Source organism: Sorex fumeus, unplaced genomic scaffold (assembly GCF_029834395.1).
Source record: "Sorex fumeus unplaced genomic scaffold, SorFum_2.1 ptg000122l, whole genome shotgun sequence".
NCBI classification, from domain to species: Eukaryota; Metazoa; Chordata; class Mammalia; order Eulipotyphla; family Soricidae; genus Sorex; species Sorex fumeus.
The window spans coordinates 55,235,992-55,252,437 of NW_026606179.1; the positions used below are offsets into that span (position 1 = coordinate 55,235,992).

At 59.9% G+C, this 16,446-nt stretch overlaps 2 protein-coding genes across 2 annotated transcripts; both read left to right on the plus strand.

Annotated features, from left to right (window-relative positions):
- Positions 1-3,405: 3,405 nt before the first annotated feature.
- LOC130044112 (chymotrypsinogen B-like) lies at positions 3,406-6,328 on the plus strand. The gene is made up of 7 exons (XM_056136705.1): positions 3,406-3,457; positions 4,342-4,445; positions 4,558-4,637; positions 5,116-5,194; positions 5,312-5,492; positions 5,874-6,007; positions 6,159-6,328. Exons 1-7 carry the CDS (start codon positions 3,406-3,408, stop codon positions 6,318-6,320), a joined length of 792 nt encoding a protein of 263 aa, XP_055992680.1. The 3' UTR covers positions 6,321-6,328.
- Positions 6,329-12,569: 6,241 nt separating this feature from the next.
- On the plus strand, positions 12,570-16,140 carry LOC130044109 (chymotrypsinogen 2). Its single transcript, XM_056136701.1, has 7 exons — positions 12,570-12,636; positions 13,457-13,560; positions 13,675-13,754; positions 15,086-15,164; positions 15,335-15,515; positions 15,599-15,732; positions 15,912-16,140. Exons 1-7 carry the CDS (start codon positions 12,585-12,587, stop codon positions 16,071-16,073), a joined length of 792 nt encoding a protein of 263 aa, XP_055992676.1. The 5' UTR covers positions 12,570-12,584; the 3' UTR covers positions 16,074-16,140.
- The last annotated feature ends 306 nt before the right edge of the window (positions 16,141-16,446 follow it).

A 16,446-nucleotide genomic window follows, 5' to 3' on the forward strand; every position in this document is an offset into this window, starting at 1 on the left:
TCCAGAGGGAGACTGGTCTGTCCCTCCCTCTCTCACTCACTCAGCACCACACTCTCCAGATCCAGCCTTGCCTGACTTCATCTTTTCCTACGGCTCAGTAGTATTCCACTGCATATATGTACCATAGCCTCTCTGCCCCGTCATGTTCTTGGGAGCTTGGGTTGTCTCCAGAGTTTGACTATTGTGGGTGATGCTGCAAGGAACACAGGAGAGCAGAGGTCTTCCCTGCATCGTGATTTTGGGCCCCTGGGAATGTTCCAAGGAGTGGAACGACCAGGTCCTATGGAAGCTCAATTCCTAGTTTTCTGAGGAATGTTCATAGAGTTTTCCTAAAAAGACTGGACCAGCCAACAGTTCTCCCAGCATCCACACACACCAACACCAGTTGTGCTTGATGTGGAGACGCACAGGTTCGGGTCAGAGGGAGGAGGCAGGGCAGCATGGAGATCTCGGTCACGGGAGGCAGCAGGTAAACTTGGCAGCAGTTCCCTGCACCCTGGCCAGCTCCTCTGCTCCAGGCCATGCTGGTGTCTTTCCCGTGAGATGCTGGCATCAGCTCACAGTCCTTCAGGGGTTCTGCACCCCACCCAGCCCATGGCCTTGTGACCCTATGCAGCTCCACATCCTCGCATGGCACGAGGTCTCATGTGGGGGTGCATCCCCCTCACCCCAGTTCCCGTGGCCCATGGGGCTGCTGCTCCTCCTACAGCCCCCTCCCAGGCCCCTGACTCCCAGTGCCCAGCCCGGGGTAACCAGGAGGGCCAGGGGCTCCTCATGGGCTCATGATTTCCACGCTGACACCAGAACTAGCCCGCGGGGTGCTCTTGGCTGTCTTCAGGGGATCCCAAGCCTGAGCAGCAGGGCTGAGCCTCAGCCCTTTGTGGGAAACCTGCTGCAGCTACAAGGTATGATGTGAGATAGGGCCGGAGGGGGAGGCCAGCCAGTTGGGTGATGGGCTTGAGCGTCATTAGGGTCCCCCAAGTCCTGCCGGGAGTGATCCCTGAACACAGAGCCAGGAGGGAGCCTGATCACCACCAGCTGTGGCCACTCCCAACAAAGAGACATGACATGATGCTTAGTGCATCAGAAAGAGTTTTTTGGAGTCATGAGGACAGGTCAGACTCCAAGTTGTCACAGCTATGGGGAACTGACCCCTTGACTTCCTCACTCAAAGCAAAACCAGGGCCAGAGTGACAGTCCAGCCTCCACACAGTCCACACAGGTTCCATCCCTGGCATCACACATGGTCCCTTGCTCTGCCCTGAGTCAGCCCTGAGCACCGCCAAGTGTGGTTCAAGCCCTCCATCTCCCACACACACACAAAAAGGAAAAATCGATAAATCAATATTTCTCACTGCCGCTGGCTGTTCGGCTGTTCCTCTAGTCCAAGCCCTTCACCTGGGGCATGTGTTGTGGCCGCTCCTGACCTTGAGGGCACCTGCGGCTCCCTCTGCTTTGCTGACTGGGCTCTGGACTGGGAAACCCCTTTGCGTGGGGCCCTGCAGGAGCTGGGAGGCACCTGCAGGGTGGGTCAGAGGGGTACAGTCACAGCCTGTCGCCAACATATGCTCCCCAAGTTCCCAGGGTGGTACAGGACCCAACAAGTTCTCAGGATCACACCCAGAGTCCAAGGTCACACACGACGCCCTGGGTCACACCCTTGAACACATACCAGGGCTCAGTAATGTGCTCAGGTCACACAGAAGGAGTCAGGTATACACCAGGACTCAGAGTCACAAAGCACTCAGCGACACACCACAGGGCCCAGCGCTGACCTTTGGGGGAGAGGAGGCGTCTCCTAACCCGGGATCCTCTATTGCCGCTGTCAGTGGGGCTGGCACAGTGTCCACAATGACAACAGAATGAAAAGCTACAGGCACACGAGTCATCACTCCCTGTGGTCTCCCACTCATGTGGCACAAACACATCGGGTCCTGCCAGGGGCTGCAGAGTATGGCGGTTCTGGCTACCTTGGGGGTCCTAGTTGTGTGGTGGGGGCTGTTCCTGCAGGTTGGGGTCCTAGTCTTAGACTTCCTCTAGCCTTAGAGTCCCACTCTGTGGCCTCTCAAATGGCCAGATGCAGGGCAGGGTGTGGTCAGGGGCTCTCTTCAGCCTCCTGCAGCTCCAGTTCAGAACCACTGGGGGCTGTGGGGGGCTGGGCGGATTCACAAAGTTCCAGTGCCCTAAGCCTCCTGACACTTGGGCCCACCCAGCCGGGGAAGTCCCAGAAGCTTCAGAATCAGGCAGCAGCTAATATAGACAGAGCCCCTTTGCCCTAGATATACCCCCTCGAGCTCCCCCATGGGTCCTGGTTAGCTCAGGCTGGCCGCGGTGGGACACTGATGTCCCGGGCAAGATGTGCCTCAGCCGAGCTGACGAGAACCAGACGGGGCTGTTCTACCCCAGCAGCCACTTTCTGAGGCCAGCGTGCAGGCCTGTGCCATGATGGCTTGTCCACGTGTGTCCTGTGCTGACCCTCCCCCAGCCTGAACTTGGGGCACTGCTCCCTGTGGGCTGGTCCCCAAACTCCTGGCCAGGCCCACTGCACCTTTTTGACAAACTAGCCTTTATGGGTTGGCTTTTACTTGGGGACCCTGTGGTGCTGAGGGTCACCTCGGGGTGCCTGTGCGCAAGTCCCGTGTCTAGTCCTGGAGATTTCTCCAAGCCCCCCTGTTCCTTGTTGCTCAGAGAGTTTCTGTCTGTCTGTCTACCTGTCCCAGCACCCAGGTGGGGTGTGCATTCAAGGCCACGGCCTGTTGTGGGTTGGGAGGTCCTGGCCGCAAATGCGGACCTCCTGTCTGCAGCCAACCCCAGCCGTGCTGCACCTCTGCTCCTCTGGGGTCAGTGGCACCATGTCCCCTTTTGTGAGCACCTGGGTCTCAAGCTGCACCTAATCCTGACAATGTGACTGTCACACACAGGGCGCCTGGGGATCTGGGACAGTCCCAATGCTTGGAGCCCCCCTGGGTTGACTCCTAGGCTTTGACTCTCCCTGGGCCTCTCTGGGCGCCCACCTGGTATCCTCCAGTTCTGGGTGAGGGGAGACTTTCCCAGAAAACAGAGAGGCGGGAGCTGGTCTTTGGCTGGGTGTGGGCCTGACTGACCAACCCCAGCGCCTGGCTGCTTTTCAGTGAAAACGGACCATGGGGGAACCGCAGGGGCTCTAGGGCTGGGGGCCTGGGGATGCTCGGGGGCGTCTTTCCTCAGGGCCCCCTGCCCACCTGCGACCTGGCCGGCCTCACCCCTGAGCCCCAGAACGTGGACTGACGCAAGCCTGCAGCTGCCCTTTTCCCAGGCGCTGGTGTGCCCAGCTGGCCTTCTCGCCCAAGGTCCCTGGGCATGGCCTGGGGTTCAGGGCATAAGAGGGGCCCGTGGCCGGCAGCCCACATCGCCTGCTGTAGCACCATGGCCTTCCTGTGGCTCGTGTCCTGCTTCGCCCTCCTGGGCTCTGCCTTCGGTGAGTGGCGGCCGCAGCGGTCTGGGACGCTGGTCCGTGCCAGCGAGAACATTAAGCCCCTTCCCCACCCTGAGCCTCTGCGCTGACAGGCTGGGTGGGCAAGAGGGGACGGTCCTCTGGGGCTCTGTGAGTTCTCACCGCCCGAGCTGGGGGACAGGGATGGCCCTGAGGACAGCAGAGGCCTGTGAGCACAGGGTCTGTGTGTGGACTCCCAAGGTCTCTCTGGGAGGTGCATGGGTTGCTTTTATCTTAGTTTTCTTTTTTGTGTCTCACCTGGTGGGGCCTAGGAAGCCCTCTGGGGTGTCTCGGACAGAGCCCTGCCTTCCACATATGCCTCGGCCCCCGAGCTCTCTCCAGCCCATGGTCACTCGGAGTTCCTCACAAGGGGTGCCCGAGGCACTGGGCTCATGCCTGGCCACTCTAACCAACCGGCCCAGCAGCTGAATAGAGGCCTGAGTCTGCAGGGCCAGCCTGACAGCTCTTGGGACTCCGGAGTTACTCCCCGCAGTGTTCAGAGGCGTCCGAGCTGTCCAGGGGTGCCAAAAAGTCCAGGGCTGCATGGCTAGAAGTCAGGTTGGTGCTTGCAGGGTGAGCACTGAACCCTTAAATCTCCTCGTTCCGGAGACTGTGTCTTTCCTTGGGGAATTTTGGTTTTGGTTTAATGAGTTTAAAAATGTACAAATATTTGTATTTCCAGAGGGGCAAAAACAAGGAAGAGCAGCTCAGGCCAGGAAGGGGAACAGGGACACAGCTGTGTGGGGGACCCTCCACTAGGGTTGTGGGTTATTCTGTTGTGGAAGTGGGTGAAGGACACAGAGAGACCTGGGGGGGGGACAGAGGCACCAGCTGTGCACACAGGCCCTTCACCACCCTTTGTCCCCCAGGCTGCGGAGTCCCCGCCATCAACCCCGTCCTGAGCGGTCTGTCCAGGATCGTCAATGGTGAGGATGCCATCCCCGGCTCCTGGCCCTGGCAGGTGTCCCTGCAGGTAAGGGGGGTCTGCGCCCAAAGATTTTGGATTTAGACCAGGGGGGGTGTGGCTGCTGGTGGGGGTGTCGCTGGAGACCCCAGCGCTGACCCTCCTTCCCTCCCTCCCACAGGACAAAACCGGCTTCCACTTCTGCGGTGGTTCCCTCATCAGCGAGAACTGGGTGGTGACCGCTGCCCACTGTGGTGTGAAGTGAGAACGGGAAAGACCTGGGGTTCGGGGGCCCTTCGGTGGTGGGTTGAGCCAATATCAACATCGTACCTGTTTCCTTCCTTGGAACACCCAGAGAACTCAATTGGGTGTGGGCACATTTCGGGGACACTGGCTGCGCCCCCATCTCTGTCCGCACCACAGGTGCTGTTAGATGCTTGGGCCAGTCCTGAGCTGTAAGGAAATAGCTGTAGGGAAACAAAAGCCCGGCCCCTAAGCCCCGCCCCTATCGCCGTTTTCAATGCGGCCACGCCTCCAAGGTCACGTCCCTCGAGACCCCGCCTCCGAGGCCACGACCACGCCCCGAACTACCGCCCCTGTGCGACCACGCCCAACCCAAAGCCACGCCCCTCGAGGGCCCCGCCCCGCGGACCGACCACGCCCCCGAACTCCCTTCCTCCTTGCTCCCAGCATGGGTCTGCTCCTCCTGCGGTCCTGAATCTTTCCCCATTTTCTACAGAACCTCACACGTTGTGGTCGCTGGCGAGTTCGACCAGGGTTCCAATGCCGAGGACGTCCAGGTCCTGGAGATCGCCCAGGTAAGCGGGGCTGCTGGGGGCGGGCATCCCGCCACTCACTCGGGGGCCGGCCGGGCATCCACACAGCCGCGTCCCGCTGTGCCCGCTCTCACCTCCGCGTCCTTCTCCGCCTCGCAGGTCTTCAAGAACTCCAAGTTCAACATGTTCACCGTCAGCAACGACATCACCCTGCTGAAGCTGGCCACCCCCGCCCGCTTCTCCGAGACCGTGTCCTCCGTGTGCCTGCCCAGCGCCGATGATGACTTCCCCGCTGGCTCCATCTGCGCCACCACCGGCTGGGGCAAGACCAAGTACAACGGTGAGTGGTCAGGCCGCTGTGGGGCCGGGCTCAGGCCCTGGAGGCTCCCCGGGTGGGAGGGGGCTAGGCTTGGGCCCCATCCCCACCTCTCGATGGAACCGAGGGAAGGCAAAACCCACCGCGCGCTCCCAGAGCTGTCCGCGACCACCCCCTGGCCCAGGGCCAGGAGACACTGGGTCCCCACAGCGGCCACCGCGGCCGCGTGGTGGCCCTGGCCCCTGTACTAACTTGGCTGGAGGGCGGGCAGCTGGGGTCTCCCGGGGTGGGGCAGGGCCTCCGGCCACTCCCTTCTCCGCGGTCCCCAAGGATGGCCAGCGGGCCCAGAGCCCTCCTCCACGCCCTGGGTCGCCTGAGAAGCCCTGACCGCTCTCTGTCCCGCAGCCAACAAGACCCCCGACAGGCTGCAGCAGGCCTCCCTGCCCCTGCTGTCCAACGACGAGTGCAAGAAGTTCTGGGGCAACAAGATCACCGACGTGATGGTGTGCGCCGGCGCCAGCGGCGTCTCCTCCTGCATGGTGCGTCCCCCCGCGCCGCTCCCGCGGGCGTCCAGGGCGTGTCCTGCTTCAGGGCCCAGCTGGGCAGTGCGGGCCCCTGGCCCGTGCTCCCCGCGCCTCCGGGCCGAGGCTCCGGGCCCAGGGGTGCTCACTGCTCCCTCTCCTCCCGCAGGGTGACTCCGGCGGCCCCCTGGTCTGCCAGAAGGACGGCGCCTGGACCCTGGTGGGCATCGTGTCCTGGGGCAGCGGCTTCTGCTCCACCTCCACGCCCGGCGTGTACGCCCGCGTCACCGAGCTCATGCCCTGGGTTCAGGAGATCCTGGCCGCCAACTAAGGCGGGGATTCCCCGTGCCCGGTCCCCGAACCTCCAATACCTCCAATAAAAGCCTCTTCACCCAAGCGCTGGCTCCTGAGTGTCTGTTACCCCGATGGCGGGGCTGCAGTTTCCCAGCCGCCCACCAGGGGCGGTGTTGGGCAACCCTGGGCAGCCTTCTCTGGACAGCTCAGCTCTGCCCCCCAGGGTGGACGGGTCATTCCTGCTGAAGCTGCGCATCTCGTCCCTTCTCTGGGCCCTTGGAAGGGGTCAGCGCCAGATGGACTTGGCCGACGAACCCTCTGGATGTCAGGGTTCATCTCTAGTGTGGGCTTTGTCTTCGGGCCACTCCATACACAGCTGAGCTGGCAAACATGTAGAGCTGGTGCCCCTCTGCCCCTCTGGATGGTCCCGTCAGAGCCCTGACCGGTTCCTTGCGGCTAGAGGGTGTTCAGGCACAGTTCGACCTTGTCCTCTCTGCCCGCCCCTTTCTGTCCCATCTTTGTCTCTGTCCCTTTTTTGAGGGTTTGTGTGAGAGCCAGATGCTGGATCCCGATTTTCCCTTCTCTTTCTCCCTTACCACATTTGGCTGTTCTCCGGGGGTATTCCTGGTGGCACAGGGGGATCTGTGCTTGGGGTCACTCAAGGGTGCTGGGGATCAAACCTGTGCAGCCACAGGTCAGGCAAGCATCCAGTCCACTGCAACACCTACCCACCACCCTGACTCTCCTGGCACCCCCAAATCTCCTTTTGTTGTTGCTATTGTCGTCGCTCCTGGCTCTGCTCTCAGGCCCATTTGGAGTGGGCTCAGGGGCCGTATATGGTGCCAGGTTAAATTTGTGCTGACCCCATGCAAGTCCCGCACTCTACTTGCTGAACTGTCTCCCTGACGCCCCCCCCTCCATTCCTTTCCAGTGAAAGTTGCAGGGACAGCTCAAGGCTGTCTGTGGGCTCAGTCACTCTTGAGTGACCCCAGCAGAGTTAGGAGTCATACCCACCGCTGGCACTGCTGGTGTGACCTCAAGCACCACCCAAAGCAGTGCATTGTTGGGGCCGGGGGGGAGGGCGTGTGGCATTTCGATGGAGACAGGAGATCAGGCTCTGGCCTCCCCAAAGAGTGCCCAGGTGTGGTCCCACAATGTTCCTCAGAAATCAGCATCCAGGGGCCGAAGAAACAGTCCATGGGTCCGGTCTTGCCTCTCAGTGGCGCAGCCCAGCTGAACCAGCAACTCGCTGGGTGCCCCAGGTATATCAGGGTCACATCTGAGCACTTGCAGGAATAGCCCCTGGGAGCTCCTGCTTAGGATCCCCAACACCCTCCAGTTCGATGAACAAATAGACTTTATGTGTAGTGAAAGGTACGGCCTTTTTCTTCTTGTGTATTTCCGATTCCTTTTTTTTTCTTTTTGGGTCACATCCAGTGATACTCAGGGGTTAATCCTGGCTCTGTGCTTAGGAATTATCCCTGGCTATGCTCAGGGGACCATGCTGGGAACCGAACCCGGGTCACCCGCTTGCAAGGCAAATGCCCTACCTGCTGTGCTATCACTCCAGTCCCCTTATTTCAGACTCTTTTCTCAAACTTATATTATGGTGAATTACAAAATTACAAAAGTAATTATGGGTTTCAGGTGTCCAGTGTTACAACAACACCAATCCTGTCACCAGTGTCCACTGCCTGCCACCAGGTTCCCAGTTTCCCTCCTGCTCCCCAGCTGCCTCGATGCAGGCCCCTTCCACCACCTCCTCATGCACCCAGATCTTGACCAGAGTGACCACTTCCCTCCAACATTGTTATAGTGTCCCTAATGTCCCTAATCTGACTGACCCCTCTTCCACCTCAGTGGCAAGGTTCCTGGTGAGGACCAGTTTTCCCACCCTTTTCAATTGTTTCTACTGCTTCTGGGCACAAGTTAGTCCCCTACTCCATTTCTCATTTCAGGGAGATTTTGTTTTAAAATATTTATTTCCATAAGGCTGTTCACATTAACTGATTACATTCAATAGTTCAACACCAATCCACCACTATGACGCCTTCCCACCACCATTATTTTGAATTTTCCCACCACCATTCAAGCCTGCCTACAGGGCAGATGCTAGACAGTTTATTTTCTATTGCTTATTATGTATTTTAGGAGTGTCATGTTGTCATGAAACGGCTCCACACTTCTGGAATCCAAAAATTGTAAATGATTGGGGTCCTTAGACATCTTGGTAGGGAGATAATCCAATTTGAGATTCATATGTTAGTCTCTGAATCAAGGCTGTTAATGTAGAGATGGCACCTGGAGGCAGTTCCTGGGTGTGACACCGAGAACCCCAAGAGGGAGGGGAAATAGGGAGGGCTGGCCTGTCTCCCTTGTCACCATGTGGCCTGGAATCTTAGTCCCAGATCCCACGTACCTGGGTTTTTCTTCTGGAAGCGTGTGGCCACTGAGAGTTCGTCTAAAGTGGGCTGAGAGGGAAACTGGCTCCAGAGGGAGACTGGTCTGTCCCTCCCTCTCTCACTCACTCAGCACCACGCTCTCCAGATCCAGCCTTGCCTGACTTCATCTTTTCCTACGGCTCAGTAGTATTCCACTGCATATATGTACCATAGCCTCTCTGCCCCGTCATCTGTTCTTGGGAGCTTGGGTTGTCTCCAGAGTTTGGCTATTGTGGGTGATGCTGCAAGGAACATAGGAGAGCAGAGGTCTTCCCTGCATTGTGATTTTGGGCCCCTGGGAATGTTCCAAGGAGTGGAACGACCAGGTCCTATGGAAGCTCAATTCCTAGTTTCTGAGGAATGTCCATAGAGTTTTCCTAAAAAGACTGGACCAGCCAACAGTTCTCCCAGCATCCACACACACCAACACCAGTTGTGCTTGATGTGGAGATGCACAGGTTCGGGTCAGAGGGAGGAGGCAGGGCAGCATGGAGATCTTGGCCACTAGAAGCAGCAGGTAGACTTGGCAGCAGTTCCCTGCACCCTGGCCAGCTCCCCTGCTCCCCTGCTCCAGGCCATGCTGATGTCCTTCCCCAGAGACGCTGGCCCCGGTTCTCAGACCGTCAGGGGTGCTGCGCCCCACCAAGCCCATGGCCTTGTGACCCAATGCAGCTCCATATCCTCGCACAGCAAGAGGTGATCATGTGGGGGTACATCCCCCTCACCCCAGCTCCTGTGGCCCATGGGGCTGCTGCTCCTCCTGCAGCCCCGTCCCAGGCCCCCAAATCAAGTCCCCAGCCCAGGCTAACCAGGAGGGCCAGGGGCTTCTCATGGGCTGATGATTTCCATGCTGACACCAGAGCTAGTCCGTGGGGTTCTCTTGGCTGGCTTCAGGGAACCCCCAAGCCAGGGCAGCAGGGCTGAGCCTCAGCCCTTTGTGGGAATCTCGCTGCTACTACAAGGTATGATGTAAGATGGAGACGGAGGGAGAGGCCAGCCGGTTGGGTGATGGGCTTGAGCGTCATTAGGGTCCCCCAAGTCCTGCCGGGAGTGATCCCTGAACACAGAGCCAGGAGGGAGCCCTGAGCACCACCAGCTGTGACCACTCCCAACCAAGAGACATGACGTGATGCTTAGTGCATCAGAAACAGTTTTTTGGAGTCATGAGGAGAGGCCAGACTCCAAGTTGTCACAGCTATGGGGAACTGACCCCTTGACTTCCTTGCTCAAAGCAAAACCAGGGCCAGAGTGACAGTCCAACCTCCACACAGTCCACACAGGTTCCATCCCTGGCATCACACATGGTCCCTTGCTCTGCCCTGAGTCTGCCCTGAGCACCGCCAAGTGTGGTTCAAGCTCTCTATCTCCCACACACACACAAAAAGGAAAAATCGATAAATCAATATTTCTCACTGCCGCTGGCTGTTCGGCTGTTCCTCCAGTCCAAGCCCTTCACCTGGGGCATGTGTTGTGGCCGCTCCTGACCTTGAGGGCACCTGCGGCTCCCTCTGCTCTGCTGACTGGGCTCTGGACTGGAAAACCACTTTGCTTGGGGCCCTGCAGGAGCTGGGGACACCTGCAGGGTGGGTCAGAGGGGTACAGTCACAGCCTGTCGCCAACATATGCTCCCCAAGTTCCCAGGTGGTACAGAACCCAACAAATACTCAGGATCACATCCAGGGTCACACACGGAGGCGCTGGGTCACACCCTTGAACACATACCAGGCCTCAACCTGTGCTCATGGTCACACAGCAGGAGTCAGGGACACACCAGGACTCAGAGTCACAAAGCAGGGCTCAGCGACACACCCCAGAGCCCAGCGCTCTCCTTTAGGGGAGAGAGGGCATCTCCTAACCCGGGATCCTCTATTGCCGCTGTCGGTGGGGCTCGCACAGTGTCCACAGAAACAACGGAACAAAAAGCTACAGACAAGAGTTACCGCTCCCCGCGGTCTCCCACCCACGTGGCACAAACACATCCGGGTCCTACCAGTGGCTACAGACAACAGCGGTTGCGGCTGCCTTTGGGGCTGTTCCAGCTGCCTTGGTGGTCCTGGTTGTGTGGTGGGGGCTGTTCCTGCAGGTTGGGGTCCTAGTCTTAGACTTCCTCTAGCCGTAGAGTCCCACCCTGTGGCCTCTCAAATGGCCAGATGCAGGCCAGGGTGTGGTCAGGGGCTCTCTTCAGCCTCCTGCAGCTCCAGTTCAGAACCACTGGGGGCTGTGGGGGGCTGGGCAGATTCACAGAGTTCCAGTTCCTTAAACCTCTTGACACTTCAGGTCCACCCAGCCGGGAAGTCCCAGAAGCTTCAGAATCAGGCAGCAGCTAGTACCGATAGAGCCCCTTTTCCCCTTTTCCCCTCTCTGGAGTGATAGCACAGGGGTAGGGCGTTTGCCTTACAAGCGGCCAACATGGCCGACCTGAGTTCGATTCCTCCGTTCATCTCGGAGAGCCCGGCAAGCTACCGAGAGTATCTCACCCGCACGGCAGAGCCTGGCAAGCTACCTGTGATGTATTTGATATGCCAAACACAGTAACAACAATTCTCATGATGGAGACGTTACTGGGCCCACTCGAGCAAATCGATGAACAACGGGAGGACAGGGACCATGACCTATAACCTCTCTAACTCCCCTGCGGGTCTTGATTAGCTCAGGCTGGCCGCGGTGGGACACTGATGTCCCGAGGAAGATGCGCCACAGCCGAGCCAACGAGTCCCAGACGAGGCCGTTCTACCCCAGGAGCCAGCTGACAAGGGCCAGTGTGCAGGCCTGTGCCGTGGGGGCTTGTCCACGTGTGTCCTGTGCTGACCCTCCCCCAGCCTGAACTTGGGGCACTGCTCCCTGTGGGCTGGTCCCCAAACTCCTGGCCAGGCCCACTGCACCTTTTTGACAAACTAGCCTTTAGGGGTTGGCTTTTACTGGGGACCCTGTGGTGCTGAGGGTCACCTCGGGGTGCCTGTGCGCAAGTCCCGTGTCTAGTCCTAGAGATTTCTCCAAGCCCCCCTGTTCCTTGTTGCTCAGAGAGTTTCTGTCTGTCTACCTGTCCCAGCACCCGGGTGGGGTGTGCATTCAAGGCCACGGCCTGTTGTGGGTTGGGGGGTCCTGGTCGCAAATGCGGACCCCCTGGGTGCAGCCAACCCCAGCCGTGCTGCACCTCTGCTCCTCTGGGGTCGGTGGCACCGCGTCCCCTTTGGTGAGCACCTGGGTCTCAAGCTGCACCTAATCCTGACAATGTGACTGTCACACACAGGGCGCCCGGGGGTCTGGGACAGTCCCAATGCTTGGAGCCCCCCTGGGTTGACTCCTAGGCTTTGACTCTCCCTGGGTCCCTCTGGGTGCCCACCTGGTATCTTCCAGTTCTGGGTGAGGGGAGACTTTTCCAGAAAACAGAGAGGCGGGAGCTGGTCTTTGGCTGGGTGTGGGCCTGACTGACCAACCCCAGCGCCTGGCTACTTTTCAGTGAAAACGGACCATGGGGGAACCGCAGGGGCTCTAGGGTTGGGGGCCTGGGGTTGCTTGGGGGCGTCTTTCCTCAGGGCCCCCTGCCCACCTGCGACCTGGCCGGCCTCACCCCTGAGCCCGAGAACGTGGACTGACGCAAGCTGCAGCTACCCTGGCTCTAGGGCCAGGGGCCTGGGGGTGCTCGGGGGCATCTTTCCTCCGGGCCCCCTGCCCACCTGCGACCTGGCCGGCCTCGGCCCTGGGCCCGAGAATGTGGACTGACGCAACCTACAGCTGCCCTTTTCCCAAGCGCTGGTGTGCCCAGCTGGCCTTCTCACCCAAGGTCCCTGGGCGTGGCCTGGGCTTCGGGGCATAAAAGGGGCCCGCGGCCGGCAGTTCACATCGCCTGCTGCAGCACCATGGCCTTCCTGTGGCTCGTGTCCTGCTTCGCCCTCCTGGGCTCTGCCTTCGGTGAGTGGCGGCGTAGTGACCACGAGGGCCTGAGCGCTGTCTGGGACGCTGGGCCGTGCCAGCCGGAGCACTAAGCCCCTTCCCCACCCTGAGCCTCTGCGCTGACAGGCTGGGTGGGCATGAGGGGACGGTCCTCTGGGGCTCTGTGAGCTCTCACCGCTCGAGCTGGGGGACAGGGAGGACCCTGAGGACAGCAGAGGCCTGTGAGCACAGGATTGTGTGTGAACTCCCCAAGGTCTCTGGGAAGTGCATGGGTTGTTTTTATCTTAGTTTTCTTTTTTGTGTCTCACCTGGTGGGGCCTAGGAAGCCCTCTGGGGTGTCAGGGACAGAGCTCCACCTTCCACATGTGCCTCAACCCCCCCCCCCCCCCACGCTCTCTCCAGCCCAGGGGGCCAGCCTGATGGTTCTTGGAACTCTGGAGTTGCACTCCGCAATGTTCAGAGGCATCCAGAGCTGTCCAGTGCTGCTGGGGAGTCCAGGGCTGCAGGGCTAGAAGCCAGGTGGGCGTGTTTACGGCGAGCACTGGGCCCTTTATCTCCTGGTTCCAGGGACTGGCTTTTGGGGAATTTCTTTTTTCTTTTACTGAGTGTAAAAATATGCAAATATTGTATTTTCGGAGGGGCCTGAAAAGGGAGGAGCAGCTCAGGCCAGGAAGGGGGACAGGGACACAGCTGTGTGGGGGGACCCTCCACTAGGGTTGTGGGTTGAGCTGTTCTGGAGGAAGGTGATAGGGGACACAGAGCAGCCTGGGGGGTGGGGACGGAGGCAGCAGCTGGGTACAGAGGCCCAAGCAGCCCTTCACCACCCCGTGTCCCCCAGGCTGTGGAGTCCCCGCCATCCACCCCGTCCTGAGCGGTCTGTCCAGGATCGTCAATGGTGAGGATGCCATCCCCGGCTCCTGGCCCTGGCAGGTGTCCCTGCAGGTAAGGGGGGTCTGTGCTCAAGGATTTTGGATTTAGGCCATGCTGGGGGGGTGGCTGCTGGTGGGGGTGTCGCTGGAGACCCCAGCGCTGACCCTCCCTCCGTTCCTCCCACAGGACAAAACCGGCTTCCACTTCTGCGGTGGTTCCCTCATCAGTGAGAACTGGGTGGTGACCGCTGCCCACTGTGGTGTGAGGTGAGATTGGAATCCCCGGAAATAGCCTGGGGTTAAGGGGCCCTTCCGTGGTGGGTTAATCCTCTATCAACATTGTACCTGTTCCCTTACTAGGAACACTTAGAGAACTCAGTCCTGCACGGCACCCAGGGTTGCTAGGAAGGGATTGGGCGTGGGCATATTCTTGGGACACTGTCTGGGACCCCATTTTTTTTACATTGCCTATTCTTTTTTTTTTTATTTATTTATTGAATCACCGTGAGAGCAGTTACAAAGCTTTCGGGTCTAAGTCTCGGTCATACAAAGAAACACCCATACCTTCACCAGTACCCATTCTCCACTACCAAAAACCCCAGTATACCCCCATCCCACACCCTCCCCCTACCTGTGGGGCAGATGATTTCCATATTACTCTCTCTCTACTTTTATCACATTCAATATTTTGACACCAAACCCACTATTATTATTTGAGATTTTACCCCAAAACTCAGATCTGCTGAAAAGGCAACAGTAGACAATTTGTGTTCTATTTCTGGTTATGAATAACATGATGTCGCGTGGCTGCAGTAGGGCCACGTGATTTTGAAATTCCGAAAAAAAATTTTTTTTTAAACACCATGAGGTACAGTTGTAGATTTACAATTTTTTGTGCTTGGGTTTAGATTATACAATGATCAAATACCCATCCCTCCACCAGTGCCCATTTTCCACCACCATGGATAATATCCCTCCCACCCCCATCCCTCCCATCCCACCCTGCCTCTGTGGCAGGGCAATCCCTTGTGTTCTCCCTCTCCTTTTGGGTGTTGTGGTCTGCAAAAGAGGCTTTGAGTGGCAAACATGTTCAGTGGGACCACATATTTTGTGGGTACCATAGTTGCTTGTAGATGCTTAGGGCAGTCCTGAGCTGCGTGGAAACTGCTGTCAAGAAGCCCCGCCCTAAGCACCTCCCCATCAGGGCCGACCACGCCTCCAACCCCCCTACTTGGTGCAGTTCTGTCCGTAGCCACGCCCCTTGACGCCCCGCCCCGCGTCCTGGACCACGCCCTTGAACCCCCCCCGTTCAGCGCAGCCCCTCCCTTCTGACCACGCCCCTTCCAGTCCCGCCTATCCGTCGCGACCACGCCCTGGACGACTCTTCTGTGCCGCCCACCTTTTAGCCACGCCCCTCTAAGGCCCCGCCCAGCAGGCACGACCACGCCCACCGCCCCCGGTTCGGCGCAGCCCCTCCCTTCTGACCACGCCCCCTTCGAGGCCCCGCCCCGAGACCCTGAACTCCCCTCCTCTGTGCCCCCCGCCCGCGGCCCGCTCCTCCCTCGGTGCCTGAGCCCCACTTTTCCCGTTTTCTACAGAACCTCCCACCTGGTCGTGGCTGGCGAGTTTGACCAGGGCTCCGATGCCGAGGACATCCAGGTGCTGAAGATCGCCCAGGTTGGTGACCCCGAAATCTCGCAAAGGCCCAGGCTGGGCCCCCTCCCACGCCCTCCTCGGGACCCTCTGCTGGGGCCAGCACGAGGCCGGTAGCAGAGCGCGGGTCGTGCCGCAGCACCCCGCGTCCTGGTCCTGCCCAGCGCTCACCACGCCGCGTGCCCCGCCCCCAGGTCTTCAAGAACCCCAAGTTCAACATATTCACCGTCAACAACGACATCACCCTGCTGAAGCTGGCCACCCCCGCCCGCTTCTCCGAGACCGTGTCCGCCGTGTGCCTGCCCAGCGAGGCCGACAGCTTCCCCGCCGGCTCCGTGTGCGCCACCTCGGGCTGGGGCCTGACCAAGCACAACAGTGAGTGCGGCCGGGCGCGGGCGAGGGGGCGGACGGGCCCCGCGGGCCGGGGGACGCGGCCTCACCCCGCGCTGTCCCCGCAGATGACAACACCCCCGACAAGCTGCAGCAGGCCTCCCTGCCCCTGCTGTCCAACGACGAGTGCAAGAAGTTCTGGGGCAACAAGATCACCGACGTGATGGTGTGCGCCGGCGCCAGCGGCGTCTCCTCCTGCATGGTGCGTCCCCCCGCGCCGCCCCCGCGGGCTCCGGGTGGGGGGGACCCGCCGCGGGCGTTTCTCCGCGCCGCGCCCGGTGCTCCTGCCCGCGTCGGGAGGACTGGCTGCAGCGGGGGCCCCGGGCCCCCCAGCCCCGCCGGCCGTCTGCTTCCCGCACCCAGCTCCCTCTCCTCCCGCAGGGTGACTCCGGCGGCCCCCTGGTCTGCCAGAAGGACGGCGCCTGGACCCTGGTGGGCATCGTGTCCTGGGGCAGCGGCGTGTGCTCCACCTCCACGCCCGGCGTGTACGCCCGCGTCACCGAGCTCATGCCCTGGGTGCGCCAGATCCTGGCCGACAACTAAGGCGGGGCTACCCCTGCTCGCCAGCGCCCTTCTGCGCCTCAAATCTCAATAAACGGACTCAATCCCAAGCCCTGGTGTTGTGTGCGGTGCTGGGTCTGGAGTCTTCCAGATGGCCCACGGGGTGGTGGCTTGGGGAAGCGGCTGGAAGGCCACAGGCTGATGAAGGGTGAGCACAGAGGGCGGCAGCAACCGGTGACAACAGCCCCAGGACTGTGAGGTTCTGCCCCCTCCCCCTGCAGGGTTGCTGCCACATGCGCAGTGTGAGGGCAGCTGGCAGCTGATGGTGGGCTGGAGAAAAGAACCAAGTTCTAATCAGTAAAGGAAAGAGCTGCCCTGGGGATGTGGCAGTGCTAGGGCAGGTGTTCGGTGCTAG

What these genes read in the sequence shown, in the direction of transcription:
- LOC130044112 (XM_056136705.1), top strand. Translation starts at nt 3,406, where the DNA reads ATGGCCTTCCTGTGGCTCGTGTCCTGCTTCGCCCTCCTGGGCTCTGCC. An exon ending in CCTCCTGGGCTCTGCCTTCG is followed by an intron (nt 3,458 to 4,341) that starts GTGAGTGGCGGC and finishes TTTGTCCCCCAG; the next exon opens with GCTGCGGAGTCCCCGCCATC. An exon ending in CCTGGCAGGTGTCCCTGCAG is followed by an intron (nt 4,446 to 4,557) that starts GTAAGGGGGGTC and finishes TCCCTCCCACAG; the next exon opens with GACAAAACCGGCTTCCACTT.
- LOC130044109 (XM_056136701.1), top strand. Translation starts at nt 12,585, where the DNA reads ATGGCCTTCCTGTGGCTCGTGTCCTGCTTCGCCCTCCTGGGCTCTGCC. An exon ending in GCTGCCCACTGTGGTGTGAG is followed by an intron (nt 13,755 to 15,085) that starts GTGAGATTGGAA and finishes CGTTTTCTACAG; the next exon opens with AACCTCCCACCTGGTCGTGG. An exon ending in AGGTGCTGAAGATCGCCCAG is followed by an intron (nt 15,165 to 15,334) that starts GTTGGTGACCCC and finishes CCCCGCCCCCAG; the next exon opens with GTCTTCAAGAACCCCAAGTT.